The following is a 20999-nucleotide window of genomic DNA, read 5'->3' as shown; positions in this document are numbered from 1 at the left end:
TCAGAATTAGCAGGGAGTAATACACTGATGCCTCATAGCCTTTTCCAAGCCAAGTAATCACTGCTTAGAGTATCTGCTGCTTTAGGGGGGTGTATACTACACCCAAAAATAGTACAGAGCTGGTGGCGCAGCTGTAAATACCTAAAGAACTGAGCTCTGGGAATCCTGAAATGCTGAACCATATTTTTCAAAAGAGCTCAACACTCATATAGTACAGTATAGTTTCATATAGGTCACTGAGTGTAGTAACCCCCTCCCAATCCACTCTGACCAGCAGAAAGGGGACTTATTAATACATCATTTTGTATTCTGTCATATGCTCGAGACAACATTTAAATAAATGTCTGAATTAAACACTGGACACGTTTTGTCCATACCGAGTGCAAATGCGAGATAATGGTGTAACTTCTCTGAATAGGTTAATAGAAAGGCTTTGCAATGGAGAAATAGGGGCAATAACTTCCTGTATAAAACAAAATCAGGGAAGGGCTCTCTCAGGTGGAAATGACCAATGAGCCAAATGTCTGAGACCGAATGCATAATAATAAAACAAAATCTTGGGTAGGCCTAGCCCACTTTTGTCAATCGGCCTATGTAACTTATTGAAATGTAATCTGGGACTCTTACCATTCCAAATGACTTCGCTATGCTATCATATTGTTTTAAATAAGAGAGGGGAACATCTACAAGGAGAGACTGTAGCAGGTAGTTGAATTTTGTAATACAATTCATTTTAATAACATTAACCTTCCCAATTATAGATAAATTTTTTTTTTTTTTTTTTTTTTTAGACAATATTTTTACATACTGGATCAGTGAAATTGGATGGTAACTCTTACACTCACTTGGATCTTTGTCCTTTTTAAGAATCAGACTGATCCAGGATTGTGTCAGGGTTGGCGGAAGCTTTGCATTCTTTAATGATTCTGTATAAACTTCTAACAAAAGTGGAGCTAGTTCTGTAGCATAAGATCTAAAAAACTCAGTGGCAAAGCCATCTGGCCCCAAAACATTGCCTATAGGCAAGGCCTTAATTACCTTGTCAAGCTCCTCCAAGGTTATCTCAGAATCAAGAGAATTTGTATGCTCAGTTGTCAGTTGAGAGACTTCTAATGGTTCCAAAGTATTTAATATCAGTAGACAAAGACGTGGAGCTATAGAGATCAAGATTGAATTCTTTAAAAGCATTATTAATATCATGGCCAAGGTAAATATTTCACCACCAGCAGATTTCACAGAGAAAATGGTAGAAAAAGACTCTCTCTGCTTAATGTATCTAGCCAAAAGCTTCCCTGCTCTGTCCCCTGACTCAAAGTATGACTGTCTTGCCCTGAATAGCCAAAATTCCACCTTCTGTGACAATATAGTATTATATACTGTATGTATTTCAATCTGGCCAATTCTCTGAGGCCATCAGATGAAATTTGGTGCTTCAGCTCTGCCTCTGCATTTTTAATATTCCCTTCAAACTCCACGAATTCTCGTGCTTTGGATTTTTTTGATGAATGAGGCATACTGTATGATCCAGCCCCTAAGAACCACCTTAAGTGCCTCCCAAGCCACACCCACAGAGGATACTGAGGACCAATTGGTCTCCATATAAACATTGATTTCAGACTTTAACATTTGTTGGAATTCAGGATTTTGCATCAGGGATACATTAAAGCGCCAACTATATGATTTCTTTTTCTCCGTATTTGGCAACACCTCTAAACTCACCAGGGCATGATCTGAGACTAAGATGTTTCCAATTGAGCTATCAATGACTGAAAAAATGAGGGACTTAGATAATAAAAATATATATATATTCTAGAATAAATCTTATGAACTGATGAAAAAATGTCTAGTCCCTACCAGATGTGTTCAAAAGTCTTCAAATATCTGTAAGACCAAGATTTATACACATCCTGTGACGCATCAGTGTTGCTCTAGGGGGCTTACACACTTTTGCTTCACTATGATCAACGACTGAGTCCATCAAAAGATTAAAGTCTCCTCCCAATATTATAACATGAGGGGTGCCAGCAGCTTGCAACATCCCTTCAAGATCTATAAAAAAGCCCTGATCATCAGCGTTAGGTGTGTAAATATTTGCCAAAATCAACCTTTGCCCCTGAATTTCTGCTATAACTATAACTAAAAAGACTGTTATTCCTAATTTATCTTTAATCTGTTTGAGACATTTAAATTGTAGGTGTTTACTTATTAATGTAATGACTCCCCTGGTCCTACTTGAGCCAACACTAAAGAAAATATGCCCACCCCATATCTTCCCAAATTTTTCAGCTTCCTGTGGAGAAAGGTGCTTTTATTGAAGAAACACTATATCATATTTCTTATGTTTAAGAAAATAAATAACAATAACCATAATCCACCCATATTAACATTTGACATTTTGACATGTTAGAAAAATAGATTGTTTGTCAAAAATAAAATTATAAAGACCACATTCTCCATTAGTGCAACAATCAAGCCATGAACCAAACAAACAGAAAAAAGAAAAACATGCACATTAACCCAACTCATGGCAGCGCTAACTGGCGTCCATCCCTCTAAACTCAAACAGTCCATGTACGCCTATGAGAGTCCCTGCGACAACTTAGCTGTCGGATTGCTCAAGTCCAGTGCTTCTATACAAATTTTGTGAGACAGAATTACATAATAGAAAATAATCAATAAAACAAACTCCAGCCAATAGTCAGAATAAACAAAGAATGTGTAGATGAATTCACAAAACTGTATCGAAGGTGTGTTCCTCCACAAAACAAACTCCAGACGCTAGCGGAACCAACACAAAACAAATAAAAACCCTGTTAAATTTCTTCAGACAGACAAATGAATGTTCAGTGAGCTGGCTGTTTATGAGTGCAGCAGATAACCTAATCCTTCCAAAGTCCCGCAAAAAACACTCCACAAAACAAATTCCAGCCAATAGGAAGCATAAGCACAAGCGAGCAGATTCATCCACAACTGTCCCGAAGGAGTATTATTCCACAAAACGAACTCCAGACATGAAAGGTGCCCAGCTTCCTCAGACAGTCAAGTGTATGTTCAGCGAGACAAGCTCACTTGGAGGCAACATAAGAAACACACCAAGACTTCCTCAGTCCATTGATTTTATGAATGTCAATGCTTGCTCTGGGCATGTATATATTTTGCAGCCATCCTTAGTATCTATTCTCAGTTTGTCCGGAAAAATCAGTGCAAAACGAACTTCCGTTGATCTAAGAGTTTCTTGCATTCCTTGAATCTATCATGTTTCTCTCTTGTCAAATTTGCAAAGTCTGGCAACAAGAAAATGCTGGTATTTTTCCAAGATAGTCTTACTTCACTCCATGCCCTGTGTAACACAAGATCTTTAATTGGATGATTTCAGAAATTTGGCCAGAAATGATCAGGGCCTGTCTCACTCATCGGGTCTCCGAGCCGGGACCCTGTGAGCTTGTTCGATTTCCAGCTTATGGCCTGTTATGTCAAGCAGACTCGGAAAGAGATCATCTAGGAATTTGACCATATCTCGGCCTTCCTCATGCTAAGGAATTCCAACAATTCGGACGTTGTTTCACCGATTATGATTCTCAAGGTCTTTCAGCTTTTCCCAAATGCGTTCCAAGTCTGTCTTGGTCACTAGTGGATTAGCAGCCAATTCCCTCTCTGATGACTCCAGATAATCGATCCGTTTCTCGACATCCCTGATTCTTGTAACCAACTCAGAGAATTTAGCCTCCATCGCCATAATCGATCAACATATTACAGGAAGATCCTCCAGATCCGTTACGACTTTCATCAGCATCATTGACATGTTGGACAGTTGCCTCTTGGCAGCAGTGCAATGCATATAATTATTCAGATATGGGTCAAGAGTTTCAGTTAATGTTCACATCAACCATCAGAATTGGGAAAAAATTGTATCAGTGATTTTGTCCATGGTTTGATTGTTGGTGTTGGTTTGAATATTTCTGTAACTCAGAGAGCCACTCTGTACAATTGTAGTAAGCAGAGTAGTACATCAAAATGCACAACACATCAAACCTTGAAGCGGATGGGCTACAACAGCAGAAGACCACATCGGGCACTTTATTAGGACCATAGTGTTCCTAATAAAGTGCTTAGTAAGTGTATGGTGATTTACTATGCATAGCATGTGCAAGAAGGTTTAAGAATGTTTGGATAAGGGGCCTGGGTAGCTCAGCAAATATTGACGCTGACTTCCTCCCCTGGAGTCATAAGTTCGAATCCAGGGTGTGCTGAGTGAATTCAGCCAGGTCTCCTAAGCACCCAAATTGGCCCGGTTGCTTGGGAGGGTAGAGTCACATGCGGTAACCTCCTCGTTGTCACGATTAGTGGTTCTCGCTCTCAAATGTGGTAAGTTCTGCATTGATCACGGAGAGTAGCATGAGCCTCCACATGCTGTGAGTCTCCGCGGTGTTATACTCAGAGAGCTATGTGATAAGATGCACAGATTAACAGTCTCAGAAGTAGAGGCAACTAAGACTTGTCCTCTGCCACCACGAGTAACTACATCACCATGAGGACCTAGTAAGTAGTGGGAATTGGGCATTCCAAATTTAAAAAAATTAAATAAAAACATTTGGATAATGTAAAATAAATAGAAATTTGCAACATTTAAATATTGCACATTACATTAAATTGCATGGGAATTATGGGAAAAGGTTTGATGTCCCAATCTTTTCTCCCTAGAGTTAAGACGGACTGAGAATATGTTAGGTGCAGCGATCGTTTCTCCTGCACTGGCCAGTGGGCTAAATATATAAATATGACACTTGTGGTATGTGTCTCTCTTTGGCAGAGCATTCCTGTTGCTCTTTTAATTGTGCTGAGGAAAGTAAAACTGTCTCCCAAGAACTTGTGTTCAACTGCCAAACTGATCATAAATTAACTGTCTTAGATGCTAGTACAGTGTGATCTAAAAACTTGGAGGAAGATAAAGTAATTCATGTTAATTCTTGGAATTTTAGATACTTAATCATTCCCTGACTGCTTTTGAGGCACAGACCTTACATTTCTGTTAATTATTTGTGTTTTATTTCTCTTGCAGGACATTCAGAGGGGCTAGAAGGCCCATTTCTATGCATTAGCTCAGAAGAGGGACACTTATTTGATATAGTTTCATCTTATTAACCTGAATATACAGTAAAGTGCTCAAGAGTGTCTTTTAAGCGGTAAATCTCATTAAAACATTTCCAGGGCACATTTTACCCCAAAATAATAAGAAAAGAAAGACAAAAATAAACCATAATTTATGCATTGTAAAGCAAATTTCTCCCCACAATGCATCCAAATGTTTTACTTTTTTCCTCCTTAATTCTCAGTAGTGATTCTAATTACAGTATATTCTCATTACTGTTATCAGTGATAAAAAAAACATTACGTTACAGTAATCAAATTACTTTTTAGTCAAAAGTAGTGTAAATCATTGCATTTTCCTTTCTTGTAATCAGATACATTTACTGACTTTTCGTTACGTTCATTACTTTTAAGTACATTACTTGGATTACATTTATTTCAAAATGAATAAGAAATATAACGAGAAGTATAACGAGTCCCCTAACAAGATTGTGACAATGAACAAGGAGGGAACATCCATTATTTTGAATTTGTTGAGCAGAAAAACAAAAACTTTTCTCTGAAAAGTGTTTCAGAAAGTAACTTAAAAGTAAAGCAATTAGTAATATGATTACTTTTCATGTAATTATTCAGTAAAGTAATTTGATTACTATTTTATAAAAGTAATTAGGAACTTAAAGTGGATTACTATATTTGAGTAATTTACCCAACACAAAATGTACTACAGTAATTTCTACTGTACTGTAATACAGTAAAAATACTCTTTATAATTGTTTTTTTATTTAATCAGCTTAAATTAAAGAAAGGACAACAAATGGCCTGCTTACATTATGTATAAACACTTAACAGTTTAAATAATATCACTGATTTTTTTCGCCTGCATTACATTAAAGAGAAAAGTTTACATTAACATCAAACGTTTAAAATGGGTACTGCAGTCAGGGATGGATTACCGACCGCGCCAATGGGGCCAGTGCCAAGGGGCCCTTGACTAACAGGGGGCCCTTGTCTGCCCGGGGGTGGGGGGGCCTGGGCTTTAAGGTTGTGTGATCTAGTTTGTAACAATCGAAATCGAAAATCCTTTTGGTCATGTACAATTCTTGTTTCCAGTATTGCAACTTAGCATGTTTTCTAAATCTCTGATAACATATTATGATCATTGTATGCTTTAGAACAGTAAATGTATTACATATTGCACCTTTAATAGTCATAAACAGAATGTCTCGAAAATGTTAATGGTCCTGAAATTGGCTTATTTTTCTTCAAGCAAAAAATCTATATTTTTCATTGATTTATTTAGATTTTAGGGTGATGTTTAACCTGGATATGTCAAAGACGATTAGCACATTCATAATTAGCATTAAAAAAAATGCACATGAGATTATTTCTTATCAATGAAGTACCACGTGCAGTATAAGGACCTGCTAAGGCACATGCAAAGGTTGCCTTCACATATGATAATATGGCATGTAGCCCTGCAGAGTTACCATCATAACAGTTTCATAACCTGCTACAAGACAGATGAACTATAAAGATAAAATGTCTTTAATACCACCCCACCCACACTCCTACACCTTCTCACTTCAGTCGCCACTACTGAGTGCATACTGCAGGGGCAATGACGTCACAAGTAGCCTCTCTCTCTCTCTCTCTCTCTCTCTCGTCCGTCCCTTCCTGCTGCATCACAACAGTCGCGAGTGGATCGTGTGACACTGTAAGCCACTTCCACGGCTGTGTGGAGTTTTTTTGCTAATACATGTAACAGTGTTTCTCTTCGACAACGTCCAGAGTGAACTCCGTCACCGTCAGTCACAGCGGACGTCAGAACAAACGGCATTTCGCGTTTGAAGCAGCACACCGGTGGGGAGATGGCTAGGCCAGATCAGGTCCTGCTGCTAGAACCTCAATTCGATCTGAGATTCCGAGGTGAGTGACAGACTGACACCGCCACGTACAGCTATAACACTGACACGAAGGGACGTGGGGTGTGTTTTTTGGGGGAGAAGGAGGTGGTAAGATCGGCGTTTACGATAGGCCTCTGTCCTTATAATAAATATAGTATGGGAGGGGGCGCGTTAGCCTTCTTGCAGACTCATTAGAATGACATCAAATGCCCTTCATGTCAGAGAATGGCGGGTACAATAGCTGCTGGTTACCACAGAGAGCCCGAGACTGACTAGCACGCTAGCTCGAGTTAGTCCGGTTTAGGCCTTGACATTGGTGGGCTGATCACCTGTTTATTCGGTTTGTAGGAAGCCTGTCATCCTACCTTGATAGTGACCAGGAAGTCCTGGACACTAATAATAATGGTTTGTTTAGTTCTTGTAATACTATTCCTTTACCATGGACCTTGACACTTTAAAGGCTGTAGTGACGAACTAAATAGACATTGATTTTGATTTGTTATTTATAACAATTCTTTGGGACATTATATGAAACAGTTGCCTTTTAGTGCTATAGATTGTGATTTTTTAAGTAAATTAAAAAAAGACTTTACATTGCATTGTGCTATCAAGATAAATGTCTCAATCTTTTGTTATTAACAATTTGTGTTGATTCCATTTATTAGACAATCAAACACAACATAAAATACAGAATCAATTATATACATTAAACCCCTCCCCCTCTGAACCCTCAACCAAAATACTTGGATCTTAACACATCCACATAAAACATGGGTTATGTCCCCGTCTTCTGATCGGCATCGCCAGCAGGTGGGTGTGTCTTTAAGACCAAGCCTATACAATCTAGAGGGGAGTATAACAGACTATGCAAAATCATAAATTACATCAGATGTAATTTATGATTGCATCTCTAGATGTAGACCGGACATTTTTTTTAGAATCCTAGCCCACACTCCCTCCTCCATAAATATCTCAATCTTAACCCTTTCCTCTGCATGAGTGATTATTAAGGGAAGTTAAATCAAAATATGATTATACTGTAAATATATCCTCCTGAGACCCGAGCATAAATAACATGTGCCTTTTCCATTTCCATTTTTGATTTGTAACTAGTAGCACCTTATAAACATGAATATTAATAAAAATAATGTAGAGCAAAACGTTTTTCAAAAAATTGTTGGCAACATATGTGGACAGCCAGACAAACTCGTGACATTTTAAATAATACCAACCTATAGAAAGTTCGATTTTTTTTTTTTTTTTTGTTTTTTTAATGATATTTCCAGGAGTGTTGGTCATTCATGTTTTTGAGACGTTGCAGACATTACTTCAGGTTCAGAACTTAGCATAATTAATTCTGATTCAGAGTAATGGCCTGCATCATCCAATCACTGCCAAATGTGTTAAAATGACACATTATACATTCTGAATCTATGTACTGATTACCATCATCTGCAGCCTGAAACTGAACTTTTGATAGAAAGTTTGCATTAAATGCAGTTAGCTGCATAAAGAGCTATAGTATGCTCCTTGCTCCCTATTTAGTGAATGACTAGCTCATATAAAGCCTCTGAAAGTGACATTTTTCAGCTTTTGGATGAACCCATTGATTCTCAATATGATAATGCACAGTAAATATAGGATTTCTAAGGAAAAAAATGCACCTTTAGTACACAATTGTGTACATCGTGTTTAGCAGAGTGGTGTTTTGCGATAAGTCACTTAAATAAAAAAAAATGGCTTATCAAATGAAACTAGAGATCCTACTCTTTTGATTTAAACAGGGTTCAATGTAAAAACTTAATTAGGTTTCTTACCAAATGTAGTTTTGTTTCTCCCAAACATGACTCTGTGCATCAGTTTAACCATTTACTGAGAGCACAGAGTCTCCTGAACTGAGATCAGTCAGTTTAAATGAATTTAAATGATGCGTTGCATATAGCAAAACCAAAATGCAATGTCCATGCATGTGTACACGGGGTCCCACGAGGCTATATTTATATATATATATATATATATATATATATATATATATATATATATCACACACACACACCTGCCTAATATTGAGTAGGTCCCCCTCATGCCACCAAAACAGCGCCAACCCGCATCTTAGAATTGCATTCTGAGATGCTATTCTTCTTACCACAATTGTACACTGCGGTTATGAGTTACCATAGACTTTGTCAGGTCGAACCAGTCTGACCATTCTCTGTTGACCTCTTTCATCAACAAGGCGTTTCCATCCGTAGAATTGCCCACTGGATGTTTTTTGTTTTTGCACCATTCGGAGTAAATTCTATAGACTGTTCTGTGTGAAAATCCCAGGAGATCAGCAGTTACAGAAATATTCAAACCATCCCGTTTGGCACCAACAATCATGTCATGCCCCAAATCACTGAGATACATTTTTTTTCCCCCATTCTGTTGGTTGATGTGAACATTAACTGAAGCTCTTGACTCGTAGCTGCATGATTTTATGCACCACTGCTGCCTGCACTTGGCTTATCTCTCCAGCATATAGTGGCATCCTTTTTATGGGAAAAATCTTGCAAACAGATTTGCCTCTTCCTGAGACACAGAAAGACACACAAAATAAAATCAGTAACATATTTTAGCATGAAATTTATGAATGAACTTTTCTCTAATGATACTATTCATCACACAAGTTAAGATGTATGCAGTGTAGGCCTAATTAGGAAAGGTGTTGTTTACTATATTCTTCCATTAGTTACCGTGAATAGTGTCGAGTATAATTTACTTCAATGGCTAGTGCCAATTGTAATCGGAAATGCACTTTGCAAAATGTTGCTTACACCGACTTGGAGCATAAGCTTAATGTAAATCTACATCATTTAGTTTCATAGGTCTATATGCGCAGAAACAGCTTACAACTTGCAAATGCACTGGAAAGCATCGTTGCCATACTAGCCATTAGCATCTGCTCTGGGGAGCCTTCATAGAGTTTTTGTGTATGCAAATATACTTACGCTGCTGTCTCGTCGTTTTGAGGTCAGAGAGCCCCAGGATGTTTTCCATTTAGATGCTCATGCATAGCATTTGTGCTACTGTGGTAGGCCATTTCACTTTTACAAAGCATACAGAGCACCATTTTATTAGGTCTCTGTTTAAAGAATTCCCACACTTTTGAGGATCAGATTCAAGCTTTTTGGATAAAGTCTCATTTTCAGCATGACCGGGAGCCGGAGCCGCCATCATTGGAGATGAACATAAAGAGCGCAACGCATTTCACGCAAATCGTAGCTTTTACAATGAGAGGTCAAAAGAGAATGACCAGACTGGTTCGATCTGACTGAAAGGCTACGGTAACTCAGATAACCACTTTGTACAATTGTAGTTGGCAGAATAGCTCCTTAGAATGCACATAACGTTGAACCTTGAGAAGGATGGGCTACAACAGCAGAAGCCTGTGGGTTTTAAAGTGCTTAGTGAGTGTATATACACATCAAAATGCCTTTTTTGGAAAATTTAGCAACACAGGAATATTTATGAAATTATAAATTGAAATGATCAATGTCTATTGAACTATATTAAGGGTGGGACGATATGATTATCTCACAATTTGGTTCGATGTACGATATATGGTTAATGATGCGTTCCGAGAATAATTTCAAATATACCTTTCTCTATAATAAAAGATCACAAAAATAACCTTCAAAAATAATTATATTTTGGATTATCAGGTTCAGGACAAGCAATATAACAACATTATTATCATATTTTACCTTGTGTAAAAATTACAATTCTACATTCCATCAATTAGAAATATGTCATGAAAATGCATATATAATAATGAAATGAGCTGTCACTGTTTAATGTGTACAATTTACAAGTATTTACATTGAGTAATGTAAATGTGGAGTGGGTGGATCTCATCTTTGATTGAAGGTCAAAGAAATGTTCAGTTTTTGATTTCGAGCACTTGAAGAACTTTTCAACAAAACAAATAGATTTTCCAGGTATTACAATACTTCAATTTCTAAAAGCTAAATTCAAGCACTTCAAGGACCTCTTGTGAACTCTGAAAATAGTGTTTTAAAAATCGCAGGGCTCCAGACTAACTTTTCCACTGGTTGCACTGGTGCTACCAACTTACTCAGTTGGTGGCACCAGCATATGATTTGGTCGCACCTTTTTTTTTCTTTCTGCTACATGCCATGGGATTCATCAATGCATGCTAATGAATAGTGGTCTTAATCTGCATACCCTTGTTTTGCACTGATGTAAAAAGACTGACAGTGACACAAGACCTCATGTTAGCAAAATGTTTTAAACTTTTAACTATCAAATCAAAAAAACTATTATAAAAACATTTATGTTTTTTAATGTTTGATATATAATTTTACTGTCTTCACAGCTGTTCAACCCCCGGAGGAAATTTTTTCAGCCGTCTTTTTTCGCAGATTGTCTGCTATCACTCCTATAAATTGGGCACAGGCCATGTCGTTGGCATAAGTGGGATTAACATTAAACCCGTTCTTTTTCATCAGTATAATTTCTGATTTGAATTTTGTGAACGGGAGTTCCTCTTTTGCTATGTTATAAGCAGTGTTACATTTTATAATCATTTCCTTTTCCTCTTTCGAGCGATTACTCTCATCTAACCGCTGAAAAGACGTAGGAAGGGGCTCAGTGTTTCGAGAGACACCGGTCCCTACAGGTTTTATGTTTTTTGCTTTCATTGTGCAGTTTAATAGACTCAATCTTAAATTGCGTAGACCCTGTAACAAATTTAGAATGACCTGCAATGGATGGGCCACACTGTTTACAGTACAAACAATGCATGGCATTAGCCTCGTATCGCAACCACGGGTACTGTCTAAGCCATTGCTGCTGGAAGTTGTGCCTTTTCTTTTTCCTTTGCTCACTCGGTTCCTCCCTGTCTGCACCTGTGCTCTCGTCATCAGTTGTGTTGTGTGCTGGCTCGTTGGCTGGTCCTTTCCACCAGCATATTTGACTTCCACACTTTGTTTTTTAAAGTATTCAGCAATTGACCTTTTCATTTTAATTCGTGAATTCGGAATTGGCGCGTTTCACCATCAGTGTGCAATGCGCGTGACGTGTACGTTGTTTATAAATAAACTGCACGTTTCTTGTGGAAGAACACTGTAGCCGGAGCTACTTCTCTCCGTTAATGTCTATGGCGAGTCACGCAGGCACTGGGCAACATCGCAGCCAAGCTGAGCCCGGGATAAAATAGTCAGAATATAAACACTTATTATAGGCGTACCGTAGTGATTCAGGATAAGTCAAAAACACGATTTGGAAAACGGATTCATGATGTACTCGTTCATTTTGAACATAAGTTACGGACTGCAGCAGCTGCTGTTGATACAACGGCGTTCTGTTGCGCGAGCGTCCACTCGTACAAATGCGAACACATAAAATTTGAACTCGCACATTCTCAAAAAATGGTCGCAGTCTGGAACCCTGAAGCGACAGGAATATTTTGATGTTTGACAGGATCAAAATGCATTTCAAAAGTTATTTGTTGATTTGTTAGAAAAATGCAAAGTAAAAGCTTGCATTAACATATCATTAATAAAAGTCATTCTTTGTACACTCAGTGCACACTGTATATGAGAAACACAAATGGCACCTACCGGTATTATAAAATCATAAATATGCCCTGTAGGAAAACAAGCTTTTTTCATGTTTAGAAGTAAAGTAATGTTTAAAAGTAGCTGATGGATAATTATTATGTGGGCATTTTGACGTCTTTAGTGAGTGTGAGAACTAGAGCTTTCAGTCGTCGTCGTCGTCATCATTATTATTGTATTATAATAATAATAACAAGATTGTGACAGCCTCTGGCTTACTGTTTAACAGACCAGTAGGTGTTTTAAAATAGAGGGTGGTTCAACTACTCAAGCCTTGTTCACACCAGCATCCTGTGAGGGAACATTAGACATTACGAACATTAGACTCTTGGCTCTAGGAAATATATTCTGTTGCCAAATAACACTGCATGTCTTTTGGTCTCTCTGATGTATTTATATTATTGTCAAAATACTTATCTGTCTAAATGTTTAAGAAAGTGGTTCCTGTCTAAAACCTGTCTTATGTTAGAGATAAGTCACCTAAGCCAAACTGCTGATTTGTGGTTTATATTCTCTCTAGGAATCCTAAATTGAAAGGAACAGCTCAAACCCCTTCAACCTTTTGGAACACAGTCAGACAAAAGTGTCTGGTGCCTATTTTTACATGCCTTGCTTGAACTTGGCTTATCAATAGCCAAACCTTTCATAAACATTGATTTTCCAAGCTAATTAGTAGAGTTGGGTCCGAGTCCACCTTTGTCGAGTACGAGTCAAGACCAAGTCCTTAAACATCAAGTCCGAGTCCAAAAGTGTCCGAGTTGGACTCAAGTCCGAGTTTTTAAAGGCCGAGTCGAGTCCGCCCGAGTCCAGAAAGAAATTAAATTGAAAAAAGATTAGAAATTGGTATTGTCAATTTTTACATTCTATTAATATTTTAACCTTTCAACCCATTAAACCAATGGCAATATAAAATGAAATAAATACCACTATTACATCTTGTTATTGCCATTAAACATTTTTATTTTATGTCAACAGAACTAGTTTCCTATCAAAAATGTTTTAAAGAAAAGAAGAATTTACAGTCCCTGCATTTCTGTAGTGATATGTTAATTTCCTTATTCCTTACTAAAATGTACAAAAAAACACGTCTCAGTCAGCAGGGTTTATGTTATTTCCCACATTAAGAATTAAATTACATTTAACATTTTGTAAAATTAAAGACCGGAATCTCCACATGCTAATGTTTAGGCGTGGGCGATACTAAATCTTATTTCACGAAAATAAGTAGGTCTGCATTCAAGTAAGAACAAATACTACAGAAATTAAATAGGCTAAAGCAATTAAATGTAAAACAGACTTCACTGTATGACACGCACAATGATTCTCATTAAATTGAATAAAGTTAGTCATCAGTAGAGTAAGTGAGTGATTTTGTTTGATTAAATTACGGCAACAGATTAATATTGGACTGATATTGATATTGATTGAATTGATTTTTCCCAACTGTTTACATTCACTTAAGACGTCTTAAGATGCTGGTTTTATTGTTACACATGACGCGGACTCGACGCGTACTCGGAATATTTTCCGAGTCCAAAATGTCCAAGTCCGTGTCAAGTCAGAGTCCAAATTCATCCGAGTGCGTGACAAGTCCGAGTTCATAAAAAATTGGACTCGAGCCCGGACTCGAGTCCGAGTCCAAGTTCGAGTACCCCAACTCTACTAATTAGTGTGCATCATGCAAGGATCCATTGTGCTTTTTTATATCTTATTTTCCTTGCCTGGTAATCCTGCCTGTTGAGCAATACTGTGATATACTGACATTTTTAATTGTAATTTATTTTTTTCAAGTTAGAGGAAGATGAGCTGTTTAAATGTGGAGCAGCTCAAGACTTCTTTAAAATTGTCTTTAATGGATAGTTCACCAAAAAGTTTATATTCTGTCATCATATACTCTGACTCACCCTTATGTTGTTCTTTCATTCTGTCTATTGTCTCCTTTTGTGTTTCATGGAATAAAGTCATACAGGTTCAGAACATCATGAGGGTGAGTAAATGAGGACAGAATTTTGGGAGGGCTTCGCATTAGTAAGCACTAGTGATTAGTACCCGGCTGATATATCAATCCGCTTATACTATCAGCCGATATTAGCCTTTCACTGATATATCGGTATCGGCATATATGTTTACTGAAATGCGCAGATATGAAAACTTTTATTAGAACATATAATGATGAAAACAATGCTTTATAATTGGTGTCATTACGTAGTTTGTCCAGGAGAGCGCACTCCGTATCTATTGTGTACAGAGCTGGCTCTGAACTGACAGTGGCTCTGCAGACAGGGCGAAGTTGAGCGGTGTCTTCGCGGTAAGTTGCTAACTAGTTTGTGAAATACATACTGGAAAGTTAATAAAAAATGACCCCATCATTTTCCCTTTTCAATATAACAAATATAACATTAACCCTGTCCCTGACAACCATGTCACTCATGTCTGTTTGCTGTTAGCCAGCTGTAGTTTGTCAATGCATCAGTAATGTAGCAGATTGAAAGGAAAACATCAGAGCATCTTTTTGCAGATCAGCAGACAACTGTGCGGTTGTGGATTGTGTCTAGTGAGTGTTGATTTCACACTATGCTGTTACCTAGCAATCTTATAGCTAACTAGCTAACCACATAGCTACTTTCATTGCTTGTCTGCTGAGTGGAAGCTAATGTGTAAACATGCATTCGCCACACCCCCTTAAACCGAACAATTCCAGTCATTGCATTTATAAAATGTAATATTTAAAGGTTGGTTTCCACCGTTGAAAGTTTTCTCTGAACTTGTATAGCAGAATACGGTGTAACACAGCTGCAGCTGTTTTTCTCATCTCGGCTGGTGTAAATGCTACTTGTTTTACATCCTGCCATAATTGACCGCTAGTATTAAAATAGTCAGCTTTTGACTGATACTAAACATATGGTACTGATGTTTATTTAGCTATTTATTTTATTTGTATTCTTTATTTAAATGGTCAGCAACTGACTGATACTTTTAAGGTATTTATTGTATTTATATTTATTCTTTATTTTCTGTGTTCATTTCTAGAATTTGTTGACAATGTATAATATAATGTCAAATATTCTTTGATAAAAAATATTTGTGTAAGAAAGCAGCCTTCTGAGGACCTTTGCATAGTCATATTGGTGCAAAATGTATGAACAATCCACATAGAAAAGTTCTTCATTCATTCCAGCTCAAAAATGAACTAAAATATATCGGTCTCAAAAATCCAATATCTGTCGGCCTCTACTTGGTATGCATCAATATGTTCAGCTGAAAATGGCATCAAATGCTGTTTTCAGTTTTCAGCCAAAAGAGATAAAAAAGGTAGACAAACTTGGCCAAATATAGAAACAGAAACACAAAAACTCACCTGCATCCCCAGAAGTGAAGTAATCGCTCTCATAATAAAAAGCATTCTCCAGTGCTTCGGTATTGTGCGTCATGGTATTTACTGTCATACTCCAATATGACACTATAGAAACATAGAAGCACCTGCTGTCCATGTGACTCATGAATTATATTCAAGATCTCTTGAAGCCATACAATCAGGGTTTGAAATTAACTTATTTATTTTTTTCAAGGTCACTAGACACTCGGCATTTTCACTAGCCAAATACCCCACCCCACAAAAAGTAATAAAGGTAACTAGAGACTGTAATTTAATGCATGCATTTGTTTGGAGATTTTATTTGAACCAGAATTATTTGTTTAGCAGTACACAAGCATATTGATTTAAGCCAGTGGTTCTCAAACCTGGAGCCCCAACTTTCACGGTTGTAATAAAAATAGAGTCTAATAGATTCGTCCTTATAGATTTTATATGATTCAATTCAAGTAACCAGTTAGTGTTACTGCAGTAAAAAAAAAAAAAAACGTTTGTAAGGATGAATGTGTATTTTAAAAACTGATGATATTTGTCTCCTCTTTACCTCGTCAGTGCTGTTTATAATGTATGGGCTGTCTAGCAGTTTGAGAGTTTTGACTTCTTCCATATAGAGCTTTATGATAGGGATGGGCATTTTTGAGTAATTTTGTTGTTGAGAAAATGTAACCCACAAAAAACAAGTACTCAATTACTCATAAGTTAAAATGTACTTTAAAAATAAACACGTATGACAAGTACGTGAATTACATGTACATTACCAAGTCTAAGTCTACTTAAAGGCCACAAAATGTTTTATAATTTCATTGGTGAAAATTGGCTTTTCATGAAATGCGCTCTGCTGGTGTTTAGAGATTTAACACTCATAGACACATTCTGGTCTGATCAGCTTTCGAGTTCACATATCATTTTCTTTCCACCAATAAAAGCTGATCTTCATTGGTTGGTTTGCATGACTCCCAACAAGAACCGAATACAAATAGAGTAGAATCCGCTCACATTCACAGCGCCCCCAGTGGACTCGATTGTAACTGCAAGATTTGGTGAGGGATTTGTAGAAAAAACTGTAATTCAGGGCTTCTCATAGCTGGCAAATATGTAAAGGAAAATTAATTTGTGGTAATCTAGAAGTGTTTTTAATTCTCGAGTAGCTGGTGCAGAACGAGTACTCGATTACTCGTGCACATCCCTACTTTATACTAGAATGTTCTCTGTAGAATTAAAATGGGTTTTCAGCAAAAGAGCTCTGCAGTGACCGACCACTCCTGTGATGAACTGTGAATGATGCAGTTGACCAAATCAACTGCATCATTCACAGTTCATTTTTATTTGATTATGTAATTCGCAATGCTTCATAGGTTTATAGTTCATTCCCTCATTGAAAATATTAAGTACACAGTCTTGTATTTTTGTCTTTATGTCTGATTTTCAAATAGATTTTTGCTTAAAATCAAACTTTGTATTGTTGCGATTGGCCTCGGAGCTGGTTGTTTATGTTCAGGGCTCCGCCTCCTATAATACAATGCATTGAAACTCAGTGATGCTCTCAAGTATCTGTTAACCTCAAGCAGCATTAACCCAACTGCCCAGACATGCCACTTTATATTTAAAATGTCTGAATCTGAGACTAGTCAGTGGAGTGCAGGAAGTAGGCCCAGCCAATAATAGGTACACATTTTACAACAATTAAGTGTGATTTTGGGAAGTATAAAAGGTGGTTTGATCCCTCTGTGATTCCAAGGCAATCGGAGTAGTTGTACTAATGAGGTAAAGCTGTTAAAATATGTGACGTCTCTTTGATTTAGCTGGGCCGTACCTTTTTGGCCCGTTACATCCATTTAGAATAACCACTACCTTGATCTACGTGGCAAAATTACATAAGTGCTCATTGGTTCAAACCTTGGATAACTGAATTATTATAATGATCATGAAACAGGCCTGCAATAAATATGTTGAAGGGCTATAAAGCCAGGTGTAAATGAAAGACAGATGTTAAAATGCAGAGTTGGAAAGAGAAGCCACATCTGCACACGTACGGATGCCAAGTATCTTTCCATACAGATGAGCACTGTATCACTGCAGACAGATGTGTCAGGGACTTCCAAGCTGTACAAAAGGCACGCAGAATCACTCTGCTCTTTCCCTCCTTCGTATCTTGTTTGGCAGGAAAACCTATTCAATGCCAAAAGTTGTAAACAAGCTCAAGCTGACTTTGAAAGTCATGCAAAATCCAAAACTGAAAATTCTGTCATTTACTCACCCCTTGTTGTTTCAAATTCATAACTTTCTATTTTCAATGGAACACAAAATATTAGTTTAAGATGTTAGAAAGTATGTTGGGCTTAGTCACTATTCATATTCATTGTATTTTTTTTTTTTACCACACATTGAAAATGAATGATGACTAAGTTATCATACATCTCCTTTTTTGTTCCAAAGAAGACCATCAGACTTATTGGAGAACAACATGAAATGATCACATAAATATTTGGGTGAACTATCCCTTTAATATCTTAAAGGTTTTTAATTTGATAAAAGATTTTATATCCTACTTTTGAGTTTGGAAATCATAATTACGATGTGATGTGCAGTCAAGTGAATTTTGGTTGAGTGCAACAATGCCCACCCTCTTTTTTTAGCCTTGTTTCCGAAAGTATTTTCCTCATTCGTTTTTTTCCATAGGGATTTTCTAAAATCCTTAATAAAAGAGATCCAAGACATGAACCAAACCAACCAGCCCTGAGGTGAATCACAATAATCCAACCTTTGATTTGAAGTAAAAAAAGTGTTTGAAAATCAGACAAAAAGACAAGGGTACAAGGCTGACAAGGGAATGAACTACAATCCCATAAAGCATTGCAAATTATGTAATTAAATTAAAAGCGATAGCAAAATGTGAAACTATTTCTGCGATCAATATCTTTATTTTTTTCCCCTTTCTAAAACATCAATAATATTTTCTTCCTGTAGATAAAATTGCCATAAATACATTTCTAGGAAGTCCATACTCAGCTTGACTGCACATCCTAGCACAGAAATGAATTGTGTGGAGCAGTGCACGCTTATTCATTACGCGCAACGCATAAACACGGAAGCAGATTTACTGTACTTAGAATAGAGTTTTCACTCGCAAGCAGTGAGCCAGGTGTGGGAGAGATACGAGCATGCTGACGGATCTCTTTACATCACATGAACCGATCATAGTCAAAACCACGTGAGAAAGACTTGTGCATGGTAGAGACTGAACGGCAGCCAGAGAAAATAATTGAAAAACTTCAGCATTCAATTTGTGTCTGTTTGTATAGTGTAATGCATTTTTAATGTACACCTGAGTTTATCTTGCCAACAAAGCTTGATATGTATTTAAGCTGCCAATTTGATCCTATAATTAAAAAAGTTCACTGGAAAACATCATAAGATTTTGCCCAACTTTTTACAGTATGTGTATTAATTTTATAGTATTTATACATATATATTTATCAAAGATTTATACCTTTTCAAAATGTTGTCTGTTTAACTCTATCTGCAAATCCATATAATGTTTTAAATATTCTGAATTATTAAAATAAATAATGACTAACCAATTTCTTGAAAATACTTTGAGACAAAATATAAAGTAAATATACAGTGAGGGAAAAAAGTATTTGATCACCTGCTGATATTGTACGTTTGCCCACTGACAAACAAATGATCAGTCTATAATTTTAATGGTAGGTTAATTTGAACAGTGCGAGACAGAATAACAACAAAAAAATCCAGAAAAATGCATGTAAAAAATTTTATAATTTGAATTGCATTTTAATGAGGGAAATGTACAGATACTTTTTCCCCTCACTGTATTTATGATTATATTTTAATGGTTTTTTTTTTTTTATGTACCATAAGTAATCGCGATTTTATCACAGAAAACTGCGATTAAATCGTTAAAAAATATGTAATCGATTCACAGCCCTAAAAATTATTTTAAAGTTGATTATAAGTATAGATAAAATATATTTAAATTTTAGTGCAAAATATTCGGATATATGCAAACACCCCCAATGCCCCAAGGAAAATCCTTTTTCTTTTCCCATGTCCCAAGTTTTTTCATTGACCGAGTTAATCTTGTTGCTGTTAGGCACTTTGTATTGATCGGCGGTGTTATTATTTACCTAATGAAAGTCATACAGAGAAAAGAGTGATGCCCCTTTGCATGACACATTCTTTGCAATTACTTATGCCCTAATTGTATCAGTTGCTCTATAATGGCCTGTATAAATTAAGGAAGTGCTTTTGATCAGGATAGTCCATTGTTGGGTATTTTGCCATCTTTTATCTCGCTTTTAAGGCTTTACGTGGCAAGAAAGTTAGTATGTCTTCGTCTCCGCAACTTAATGGAAAGGCTCAAACGATATAAGGCTCATTATGGGTTTCAAGTGTCACACCCTCTTGATCATTTAATTGGTTTAATAGAATTAACCTAGATGAGGTGTTGCATACTTGATGTTTGGAGCTGCCTTATCACAAAGGTTGATGGATATTTAAAAGAACAAACAAGCATTTATTTTTCATGTATAAAGCCAACATTAAAACAAAATTGACCCTATTTACTTTCTAAATGTTCTTGGACTTAACGTTCAGGTTTGCCTCCTTGCTGGTATGGAACGCCCACTTCTCTCTTTGCGGATGTAAAATGGGTTGCAAATGCTGTTTCATGTTGACTTTAAGCTTACAAATTTAGAATAAAGACAATTTTGAGAACAAGACATGAAAATTATGTAGGACAAATCGTAATGCAATTCACCTTTTGACCTTCTCGTGACCTTTTTAGATATGTATCTTTTTTTTCTTATTTGAACAGATTCCGCATCACCACAAAAAGGAGTCCATATATTTCACCATTCAAAACTTTCAATATAGTGTCGCACCATATGTTACCTATTTCTCAGATAAAATCTCTTTACCCACAGCAAACTCTGGTATTATGCTTGGGCTTCTGGAATTATTGTGTTTCTAAAAACTTATTTAGAATATCAT

At 36.7% G+C, this 20999-nt stretch overlaps 1 protein-coding gene across 2 annotated transcripts in view; it reads left to right on the top strand.

The window, feature by feature from the left end:
- Window positions 1-6757: 6757 nt before the first annotated feature.
- Window positions 6758-20999, top strand: part of vapb (VAMP (vesicle-associated membrane protein)-associated protein B and C) — a 29332-nt gene continuing 15090 nt past the window's right edge. For both annotated transcript variants that reach the window (XM_052130646.1, XM_052130645.1), the window contains exon 1: window positions 6758-7014. In XM_052130646.1, coding sequence (XP_051986606.1) covers window positions 6957-7014 — 58 coding nt within the window. In that variant the 5' untranslated portion in view covers window positions 6758-6956. The remainder of the gene's footprint in view (window positions 7015-20999) is intronic.

This window comes from Xyrauchen texanus, chromosome 7 (genome assembly GCF_025860055.1).
Source record: "Xyrauchen texanus isolate HMW12.3.18 chromosome 7, RBS_HiC_50CHRs, whole genome shotgun sequence".
NCBI classification, from domain to species: Eukaryota; Metazoa; Chordata; class Actinopteri; order Cypriniformes; family Catostomidae; genus Xyrauchen; species Xyrauchen texanus.
Note: the sequence above shows the minus strand (reverse complement) of the source record. Positions and strands in the feature narration are given on the sequence as shown.